We start from the raw sequence: 12,221 nt of genomic DNA, 5'->3' as shown, positions 1-12,221 counted from the left end.
AGCATTCGTTTCGTGTAAATAAGTACTGGCATTGAAATTAATACGGAGCATGCGCAAAGTATGCAACCCAAATAACACCGAAGAATTTGTTATCAAAAATTTTTAGGGAATTTTAGTGACAGTTGTCGTTTCTACCTGTCAAAATGACATTTGAGTAAAAATAGTGTTAAAAACGATGATTAGTAATAAATAACTCAATAACATATGTGAAAGAAAACAACATTCGCGGTCATGACAAAATAACGAAGTCTCTCTTTGTTTATTTATTCGTAATTTTTTAAATATCTTAATCTAAAATCAATCAGAAGATATTTATTAAGATAAAAACGTACCTATCGAAGAGGACTTGAAAATTCACAATGGACCAAGTTCGACAAATTCCAGTTTTTGTATTTCCCACAATGTTAAAGTTCTACACGAGCTCAAAACATACTCACAAACAACTCATCACCATCTATAATCCTTATGACTTTACAATTAAATATAAAGGTAGTTATAAACGATTAATAAAAATGTTTTTATTAATAATTAAATTTTTAATTAGTTCTATGTACAGCTCCAAATAAATATAATGTAACAGATCCTGAAGGAAGTATACGACCTCAATCTTGCATTGATTTGGTTGTTAGACATACGATGCCAATTTCTGCTAATTGTAATGGTGTAGATAAATTTAGAATAAGTATTCATGATAACACAACTAAACAGGTAATGTTTTAATCTTTATTGAAGTGTTTTTATTTTAAAATTAATAATTATGTGTTTAGCTATTAGGTAAAAGGGATGTGGAATCAAAACTATTGGTTGGTGAAGGTGATAATGTTTCTGAAGATGGTGATAACTTCCATAATCTACCTCATAGTGACAGAACTCCTGAAGATCCACATCATCAATCATTGTTATCACAGAGACAGTAATTATTTTATTATTTTTATGACACAATGAATTTGGGTATAAATTAAGGAATTTTATGGATACCATAAAAATCCTGATAAATAAGTGAAGGAAATTATACCAGAGAATTCTATATATACAAAAGAAGTTGTTTATTAAATCAAAATCTTAATGAATTTGAGTGTTACAAGTAAAACTTGTAACTAATTGCATAAAATAACTATTTAATTCATGAAAATTAATTTTTATCTCCTAGCATTTTATAGATTAAGTATATTTGCTACTTTTATGATATTTCTAAATCAGTTTTCTGTTCCAACATTGGATTATCAAGGAGGATGTCATTTCATATGTTATCAACATGGTTTGATTATACTTTGTTTAGTGAGATGTATTCTATGCATATTAGGAAGTACTCTCAATTTTGATAAATTCTCAGTGTATTCTTCTGTATTGTTAGTTTTCATTCCTAGTATAGACTTGGAATTAGTATTTAATACAAATGAAAGAAAGAAAGAAATTTTAGACTAGAAGAAAAAGAAAGTACATTTAATATATTTAACATATACAGCCAAAGAACAGGCAGGATTTTGAGTGGGTTGATTAACTATAGACTACTTATTCTGCCTAACACAAATAATTGAGAAGAAAATCAGGTATGTGGTATACTGTACCACATAATAAACTCTGGATGCTATTGGAAAAGACTATTATAGGAATAATATTAATAATAGTAGCAAAAACACCATACAAAAACTTAACAGTAAAAGTAAAAGTGGGAAATAAAATATCAATAGGGATCAAAATTACCTATTTCAAATTTATTTAGAATAAACACTTAGAAACTGAAAGCGCAAGTGTAAGACAATATACCAGGGGTGGCCAAGCTCCTTGATAATTCGAACCATTTTTCAAAATTCGAAATTTTTCGCGAGCCGCAATTAAATACGTATATATTAAGGGGGCGGTTCAAAGCTTCAATTTTTATATACGCCGGGAGAGGTTACGTAGATGTACATTCACGACTTAATGCTACATATTTATAAAAAAGTAAATACGTAGGCTTGAAGTACATATATTACTCTACGGAATGACATATTTAGTATTCTAAAATAATCATGACGCTGACAGAAATAAATTACGAAAGTTAGTCATAATAAGGGTTTAATACAAATCGTTCTGTAGAAGAGATTAGGGACTTAAACGAGGTGGCAAATATGTCATCTAATGCTTATGTATCTTAGGAACAGATTCCGTATTCGTAAAAGTGCAATAGCTGTGTGATTATTTCATGAATGTGTTTTTTCTGAAGATATGCGATTTTGTCACAATTTTTAGTCATTACGAAAAGGTGTAAAATGGGTTGCCTAAAACCGACAAAACAGTACTAAGTAAACCTTTGGCAATTACTTTGTAGATGGCTTTAGTTAGATGGCTTAGGTACTAATTAAAAATTTAAAAAAAAATAAATATAAAAAATAATTAATTGCCAATAAAATGTTATAAAACGTATTATAAATTGGTTACTAATCTTGAGTTGGTAATAACATTTGTTCATGGTCAATTTCTCTTTTAACTACTGAGTAAATAAATATATATAACAGATAGAAGATTTGTAGGCAATTATGAATGAGTTGCTGATCACAGTCCTTCCGCCCTAATTTTTAGTGATTATATTAACACTGAGAAAGTAAGAAATAACACAGCAAATTGTTATCAAGATATAAGAACATAAATAATCTAAAGTAAAGTAATAATTATTTGTAATAGACATAGATAACAATAATACTATTTATTCACAAAAAAAAACGGTTCTACATCATAAAAAATAATAAAAATCAATAACAACTTTAATTTTATTTTACAATAAAAAAAACGATCTTAGAATAACAATTTTTACAAAACTGTTTCACAATAAAAAACCATCATATACAGGGTGTTTCGGTGACTCGGGGAACAAATGTAACCACATATACTAGAGTGAAAATGATGACGATTCATGTAAAAAAAATTAGTAAAAGTCCTCAAATTGCAAAGATACAGGCCATCAAAGTTATGAAATTTTAACACATTTTTCTAAATATCTTAAACACTATTTATGGTAAAGCGTTGAAATTTGGTACAGCGTAAACTAACATCACGTAAAATCATTAGGCAATTTTTGAGTTGGATCGGTACGCGGGAACAATGCTATACAGGCTGTTCATAAAGTTTGTTTGCTCAGAACTTTTTTATCCTATCATTACCCTACATTTTTGCATTTTCTAATAGTAAATTTAGTTTAGAAACTTTTATCACTCTTAGAGAATATTGATAAAAACCACCGTTTCCGTATTAAATGCAAAAATGTTAGGCTCCGAATTCAATAACACTAAAAAAAATAAATAAATAAATAATTTGAATTAGCAATGACAAGTGAAAATCGAACTGAGCTGTCATAACTATTATGTATGCAACATGTCCAAGTGTAGATTTAGCTAAATCACATTTTTAATTTGTTTTAGTTGGTTTAATAAAAGAACTCAAAAACAATAAATTAGAAATCAACACTAACAGGAATAATAAAAAAAGTACATAAAATAACAAGACAAGTAATAAAAAATACTAAAGGATGTTCAAAAACTTAGATTTCTTTTTTTTAGTAGTAGCACTATTGAAATCGGAACTCAACATTTTTGGATTTAACACGAAAACGGTGATTTTTATGAATATTATCTAAGAGTAATAAAAGTTTCTAAACTAAATTTACTATTAGAAACTGCAAAAATAAATGTAGGGTTATGAAAGAATAAAAAAGTTCTGAGCAAACAAACTTTAGGAACAGCCGGTAAGCATTGTTCCCGCGGACCGATCCAACTCATAAATTGCCTAACAATTTTACACGACATTGATTTATACTGTAAATTTCAGCGCTTTACTGTAAATAGTGTTTAAGATATTTGGAAAAATGTGTTAAAATTTCCTAACTTTGATGGCCTGTATCTTTGAAATTTGAAGACTTTTACTATTTTTTTTTACATGAATCGTCATCATTTTCACTCTAGTATATGTGGTTAAATTTATTCCCCGAGTCACCGAAACACCCTGTATAGAATATAATCAAGTGACGAATTAATCAAGTGAAGTAATGTTGTAAAATTAAATGCATGAATATTGTTGAAATATTAATCATTGACTGACGAAATCAAACCGATTTTTTTATCAATTTTATGAACCCAAGAGGTTCGAATCGCCACCTTAAAGAAAATACTAAAGAGACAAAAAAGTACCACTAAAGTATGTGCTTATAACCCATATTTTTTTATGTTAATATTACATAGCGTTAAAAAGTTCTTATAAAATAAATCAAGGGGATGGTGAATTGCATCCCCTTAGAGGGTGCTAGGGAAGTTTAAGGTATGGTTGAAAATAAGGTATCAGCCAGTAGTACATACATACAAAAATTCAAATTCTATGGTTTACTTATACTCGAAATAAAAGATAAAATGTAAATTTTTGGCTCAACTTTGACAGCTCATAGCTCGAAAACAAAAGAGTTGTTACCCTATGTTTATATAAAAAACTTGTGTTATTTTGGCAAGTACTACATCCTAGTAAAGCTTCCCGATTAAAAACTGATCCACCCTGTATATGGCCAAAAATCTGATTCCTGTGGAATTGGGTCGAAAATGTTTAATATTGTTGTAATAGATTTCTTTTTTTTAGTAGTAGCACTATTGAAATCGGAACTCAACATTTTTGGATTTAACACGAAAACGGTGATTTTTATGAATATTATCTAAGAGTAATAAAAGTTTCTAAACTAAATTTACTATTAGAAACTGCAAAAATAAATGTAGGGTTATGAAAGAATAAAAAAGTTCTGAGCAAACAAACTTTAGGAACAGCCGGTAAGCATTGTTCCCGCGGACCGATCCAACTCATAAATTGCCTAACAATTTTACACGACATTGATTTATACTGTAAATTTCAGCGCTTTACTGTAAATAGTGTTTAAGATATTTGGAAAAATGTGTTAAAATTTCCTAACTTTGATGGCCTGTATCTTTGAAATTTGAAGACTTTTACTATTTTTTTTTACATGAATCGTCATCATTTTCACTCTAGTATATGTGGTTAAATTTATTCCCCGAGTCACCGAAACACCCTGTATAGAATATAATCAAGTGACGAATTAATCAAGTGAAGTAATGTTGTAAAATTAAATGCATGAATATTGTTGAAATATTAATCATTGACTGACGAAATCAAACCGATTTTTTTATCAATTTTATGAACCCAAGAGGTTCGAATCGCCACCTTAAAGAAAATACTAAAGAGACAAAAAAGTACCACTAAAGTATGTGCTTATAACCCATATTTTTTTATGTTAATATTACATAGCGTTAAAAAGTTCTTATAAAATAAATCAAGGGGATGGTGAATTGCATCCCCTTAGAGGGTGCTAGGGAAGTTTAAGGTATGGTTGAAAATAAGGTATCAGCCAGTAGTACATACATACAAAAATTCAAATTCTATGGTTTACTTATACTCGAAATAAAAGATAAAATGTAAATTTTTGGCTCAACTTTGACAGCTCATAGCTCGAAAACAAAAGAGTTGTTACCCTATGTTTATATAAAAAACTTGTGTTATTTTGGCAAGTACTACATCCTAGTAAAGCTTCCCGATTAAAAACTGATCCACCCTGTATATGGCCAAAAATCTGATTCCTGTGGAATTGGGTCGAAAATGTTTAATATTGTTGTAATACATTGTTAATGTTGAGTTAGGATCTAAAACTGGTAAAAGAAATTTGTGTTAACCAAAATTTAGGTAATAGAAATATTTGAATAAATAATTGAAAATAAAAATTAATTGTTTAAAAGTAAAAATGTTCAGTTATGAAAATAACACCAACTATAACAATATTAACATTTCGCAAAAAAAAAAGAACACCAAATAATATCGAGAATAGGCATCGCGTAAGGCTAAACCAGAATATATTCCTCAATGAATAAAATATTTCAACGGTAGGATGACTAATTGTAAGCTGATATAAAAAAGCGTCGCTATGAATAACTGAATTGAACTCTCGACGACCTCTTTTAACCAACAGCGGAACTATACAAATTTTTTTTGCACTTTTGCGAACATCACGTGATTGAACCGCGACCTTAAAAAGGTATTAAAAACAATTTTTTTAGAGAAATTATATTTTATATATTTACTTAAAAAAACAAATAATCATTCAAAGAGCCGCATGCGGCTCGCGAGCCACAGTTTGGCCACCGTTGCAATATACCATTAAATGACATCACCTTGCGTTTGCAAATATCCAAATACACTGTGTTAATTAATTATTGTACCCAACGTCTAACGGGTATTAACCCAATACTGTATTGGTAACCCAATACGCAAATCGCGTATTGCAATACCAATACTGTGATATTGGTTACATACTTGCAATGATGACGTCGGATACGATAATTAGTTAACACAGTGTAGTTACTGTGCAAGACTAGAAATTAAATAGAAAGCTGATAGAGGAAAATGATATGTGGGGGCTCGAGCTAAACCTCAAAACAACGGAGTACATTATGATGGGCCGTTTATCCCTTCTTAGTCTTCCCTGTACGCATTTTTCCGCAGTATTATGTATTACATAAATTTTTCGTCTACCCAATATCTTCGCAACCGCTCGATGAAAAAATTACGGTAAAGTTTGTTGTACTTACTGAACATTTCTACGTAACACGAATGACAAAATCCTAGAAAAAATATCAAAACTAAACAAGCAGTATAACCTCATATGGAAACGAAGGGTCGCAGGTTGATCAAAACAGGAAAAGATAAGAAATGTAAGAATTCAGAATCATGGATGCTAAACACATCACATAGATGCTATAAAAACGAAACAACTGTGATGGTTTTGCCGCTTCCACAAGGTGGATGAGAATCGATTTCCAAAATATGTCTTAAAGTGGATACGATATGGAGAGAGGTGGAGGAAGGATGGATCTGTGGAAGGACAGAGAGCAGTGAAAACTAACCGAAAACGAAATATGAATAGATATTTAACTAATTAAGATAAGTTAATTATTTTAACTAAGAAAAGAAGAGAACATAAAGAAGCTAACCCTAAAGAAAATTCGAATGGAGAGAAGGTGCACTTTTTCCAGAGCTTAAGAGCGAAGTCTTTACCAGAACAAATTTAGCAATTTCAAATAGAAGTACCTACACAGAATATAAATTTAAAAATTGGTTAATACACTGACCGGCAAAAAAAACCGGCCACTAAAATGTAGCCACAATTTCAAAGCTGGCTTACTCGCGAACCACTCATTCGATTTTGATGATTCTTTTTTTGATCGAAAGGTTGATTCTTCTGTAATAATCCGGCGATAGAAATTTTTATTCGGATATTAATTTGAGCATATACGGGGTGCAAGAATGAGAAAACCTTTTTTTCTCGAAATTTGTAATACCCTGTGGGGTGCAGCTGCCACAGCAGAGGGTGTTAACTGGAATCAAATGGTAGCCCAATCTTTTCTGAGCATTTTGTTTTTTATTCACTCTATTATCTCTGTTACTAACGAAGATGCAGTATATTAAAGCGATCGCCTGTGAAAACAAGACGAGTGACAATAGCAGCTGATGACCGTTTTATTGTTCTAAGCAATCGTAAAACGACAGCTGTAGAAGCTCGGTGTCGTCTTCAAAGTGGTGTTGTTGATGTCAGTGAGCAATTGCGACAAACTCTTCTTCAAAAGTAATTTCTAACCCTTGAAGGTTGTCCGGCAGGACAGGACGACGACGAATGCGTCTCTCAAGTTGGTCCTAAAGATATTCGCTACGGTTAAGGACCGGGCTGCACGCTAGCCACTCTATCCGTTTAATACCCTACTTCATCAAGATATTCGTTAACCACACGTGCTACGTGCGATCGCGCATCGTCATGCATTAGCATGAATTCGTCACCAATAAAATGGGAATAGAACCTCCATGGAAAGGTACTCTTTCCGAAATTGTGCAGGTCGCAAACCTTTCATTACGACGTCTCCACACTCATTCTCGACCATCAGGTGAGCGGAGACAAAATCGGGACTCGTCAGTAAAGAGCACCTTACCCCATTGTTCGATTCCCTAATTCATATGTACGCGCCCAAATTGAAGACGTGGTCGCCGATGTCTCTAGAGCAGCCGAGGTCTTTTGGCAGGTCTTCTTGCAGTCATATCACTTTTATCAAGTCTTCGATGAATAGTTCTTTCACTTACGTCAACCCCACGCACCATTTGAAGACGATGCCGAGTTTCTACAGCTGTCGTTCTAAAATTCCTCAGAGCGTTTAGAACAATAAATCGGTCATCAACTGCTGTTGTCACTCGTCTTCTACCGAAACCTTGCCGCCTAGTGAAATTTCCTGTTTCCACATATTGGTTCCAGGCATCCTGAACTGTTGTTCGGGGTATACCCAACGTATGGGCAACGTATTGCCGACTTTTGCCATCCTCAATTAAAGTAACAATACGCGCAACATCAGTTACTGACAACGGGATTGCTATTATGTTAAAAGACTAAAAATCTTTAACACTTGTCAATTTACTATTCGAAACAAATGACATACGCTACCTAGCGCGCCACCTTAGATGTTTTATACTAGTTTGTCTTGTTTTTACAGGCGTTCGCTTTAAAACACTGCATCTTCGTTAGTAATAGAGATAATAGAGTGAATAAAAAAACAAGATGTTCAGAAAAGATTGGGCTACCATTTGATTCCAGTTAACACCATCTGCTGTAGCAGTTGCACCCCACAGGGTATTACAAATTTCGAGAAAAAAAAGTTTTTCTCATTCTTGCAGCCCGTATATGCTCAAATTAAAATCTAAATGAAAATTTCTATAGCAGGATTATTACCGAAGAATCAACCTTTCGATCAAAAAAACAATCATCAAAATCGAATGAGTGGTTCGCGAGTAAGCCAGCTTTGAAATTGTGGCTAATTTATAGTGGCCGGTTTTTTTGCCGGTCAGTTTATAAAAGATAACAAAGAGCAATAAAAAAATGCACCAAGAAAAACCGTTGATGACTAAAGCACAAAAGAAGGCATACAATCAACTGAATATGAAGAACACATATTCATGTGTTTGAGGTTTCAGATACCATGTTGCAACCCCAAGTCATTCGAACTTATTTCTGAAGTGACTGATTTCTAGTGATATTGCTAGTGTTAGTTCACGAGAATAAATTACCCACTACAGCTGGCCACTGCAGGGTAATATGACTGACTGAGTACCCTCAAGTTAAAATATTTATTGATTCCATTATTGCACGAACGAAGAGAAAAGGATAGTACGATAGAATTGCAACACGCTATTTCAAAAATTAAGTGATACATAATAGGTATATCAGACACAAGAAGACACTATGGGAGTATTATGGAACCAAAGATAGACATAGTATTTTATCATGGACCAGTGGTGAATGGTCAATATGCCGTAGGTTTAAAAATAGAAGGAGTAAATGAAAGAATAGCAATCCTAGTTGTAAAGCACCTACTGGTAGGTTAATGGCGCGCGCATTTGAGTCAGGAACATGAAACGAAAACCTGTTCATACAGGGGGCCCATTCAAATAATAACTTCCACATTTTTACAGAGATCAGAAAGCAGGAAGTGGACCTGGAAATATCTAACAGGCCACAAAAACATAATAACATAATAAATGAAGGCTAGATGCGTATTAGGCGGATTTCTGTAGCCGCCGCTATTTGGCCACTGTTTTTCAAATTATAAAAGATAGCTTTGATTTCGATAGCTTGGTCACCAAATGCGTATCCAGCCTAAGTATAGAATGTGGAGGTTATACGCAGATTCTAAATCAGTAGCGACCACAAATACGCACTTGGTATAACAATCAACGGTCAGAAACTAAATAAAAAGTGTTGTACCATCCCAAAAATTACAGCGTAGAACTTGCAAAATAATCGATACAAATTAATAAAGAAATTAGTAACAGACTAAAAACAATGGACAATTTACAAGGCCAAGAACTCTATAAAGATATAGAAAGACCGATTACAACCATAATAGAAAGAAGAAAAAGGAATTAAAAAAGTTAGAAACCAAAGAATTTCAAAGTTAGCTATCAAACATTACAACTCATCCAAAAGAGGACAAAACTCGAAAGAATTAAGAACAAGTCAGACGAAATTATGGGAAGTGAGAAAATTGATCAGAAAGAGAATAAGAGAACTTATGACAAGGCTGATACTATACCCCATTAATATGGCCTATGGTGTTGAGATGGAAGTTGAAAGAGCCATTATTGGAAACTCTGACGACAAAAGCGCACGAGGTGATGGAATCAAATGAATTTTAAAAAATTGGATTACATGATTAGAATCTACAGCAGATACCAAAGTAGCTTGCAATTTGCAAATATTGTCATACTTCCAAATAGTGCGAACCAGTTACAGCATCAGCTAAACCAGCTTTATAACTCTGGAAGAAGAAACTGGGTTAAATATAAACCTGCAAAAGATTAAAATAATGTCACAAACGGAAGAAATTCTAATATACAGTGTAACCCATTTAAAACAATTATTCCAATTTTTGTTACTCTGAAAAATTTATTTTGCTGTACAAGGTACAATCTTATTAATATTGTTTTAAATTTCTTTTTTGTAACTCGCGACGGTAATGACAGCTATTACAGTACTCAAACGAGTGCTGTAATAAGATTACAGCATCCGATGCTGTAATGAGATTTTAGTAACATTTTATGAAACCAATTCAAGTTGGTGACATTGGGTCATTAATTTTTCTAGTTGTCAGTGTGACAATTTTTGTCTATGGATATTTAAACACGTTCTTAGCATCGAATACAAGGTGAGGACATTGAACTCTGAGCAATATCTTTTATTTTAGGAGTATTTTGTGTGTACATAAAACATTTTTTTTCAGGTGAATACATTTTGTGTTTTGACGATTTCTAATTGTCAATTCAAACTTCTATTTTCAAGTGTTACGGTGTTACCAACTGCTACATACCTATTTCCCTGCATTGTCAAAATTTATTTTATTTTTGTTAAAAAAAAACGGATAAAAACGCGAATTATAAAAAATAGCATAAAAACACGTTTCGTAAGATTTAAAGCTCTCATTCACCATTCGTTTTTCAACTTGAATTCGTGCATTTCAAGCGCGTCTTACGAAACTAGTTTTTTTATTGCATCTCTTTCTGACGTTATGTAACGCCACTTTTTATAACTAGTGATGTAATGAATTCTTTACATCACTAGTGATGTAATGAATTCCATTACCTAACTACAAATTGACATCTGTCAGTAATAGAATAAGTCAAGTTTTGAACAAAAATTGCCTTTTCAATGGAATTAGATAAAATTTTGTACTTAACACGTTATGAAACGGCTAATTTTGTTTTAACTCACGTAATTTGCAAATATTACGTTCGTCAAACAAAGTTAGTCTTTTCATAACTGGTTACGTAAATAACTATTTCATAGTAACAAGTAAGCATTCTAAGCATTTCGTGCTTTTAAAAATCGTGAAGTTTTGCAGTTTATCGAGCGTGTAATTCCAAATTTCTAATTTCTTTCTGGTACATCCACTTTTCGGTATTCATACATTTCTGTGAAAATTCCATGGAAGTTTAATAATTTCTGTTGACTATCCTAAAATTTCTCCCAAAACTAAAATAGAATCTAGTGCAGTTAATGGAAATGTTTTAACTTATAACATGATAGCTGCAAAATTTTTTTTTAAATCCATATTATTAAAATTTTGTGAAATCAATAATCTATTTTTGTTTATTTCAGAAAATCTTTGCAATCAGAAAAAACTAATTACTTGGCAATAGGAGCAGCTATAGTATGTATAGCAATTCTAATGCTTCCAACAAAAATAGAAGTGGTTGAAGAAAATGCAAACATACCTCATTATTTACACCCAACGCAAACGTTTAAAATTGGAACAGCATACGCATTGGGAATGTTAACTTTATTAATTTTTAGACAGTAACTAATTTTTTAATCTAAAGGGAAAGAGTTGTTCTGTTTTGTTATATTTATTTAAATAAAGTTTTCTACCTGTTTTCCGTTTTTTTATTTTCTTTTAAATCATTTATTCACAGTAATTTTTTACCATGTACATTTTTGTAAATTTTATTTGCTATGTCATTGATCAAAGGGTAGCAAGAGTCGAGAGATTGACAATAGTTGACATAAATCTTCCTAAGCTTACGTAAATAAATAACTTAAGAAGTTTATACATAGAAAAAAGGAAATAATAAAATCTGTATAAAAAAGTCAACCCGCTTATACATTA

General features: G+C 32.0%; 1 protein-coding gene across 1 annotated transcript; it reads left to right on the top strand.

The window, feature by feature from the left end:
• Positions 1 to 78: 78 nt before the first annotated feature.
• On the top strand, positions 79 to 11,988 carry LOC111423084 (motile sperm domain-containing protein 1-like). The gene is made up of 4 exons (XM_023056361.2): positions 79 to 489; positions 545 to 708; positions 768 to 913; positions 11,714 to 11,988. The coding sequence occupies exons 1-4, from the start codon at positions 360 to 362 to the stop codon at positions 11,913 to 11,915; spliced, it is 642 nt and encodes a 213-aa protein (XP_022912129.2). The 5' UTR covers positions 79 to 359; the 3' UTR covers positions 11,916 to 11,988.
• The last annotated feature ends 233 nt before the right edge of the window (positions 11,989 to 12,221 follow it).

The sequence above is a fragment of the Onthophagus taurus genome, chromosome 1 (assembly GCF_036711975.1).
Source record: "Onthophagus taurus isolate NC chromosome 1, IU_Otau_3.0, whole genome shotgun sequence".
Taxonomy (NCBI): domain Eukaryota; kingdom Metazoa; phylum Arthropoda; class Insecta; order Coleoptera; family Scarabaeidae; genus Onthophagus; species Onthophagus taurus.
The sequence above is the reverse complement of the archived record's forward strand: the minus strand, read 5'-3'. Positions and strand labels throughout refer to the sequence as shown.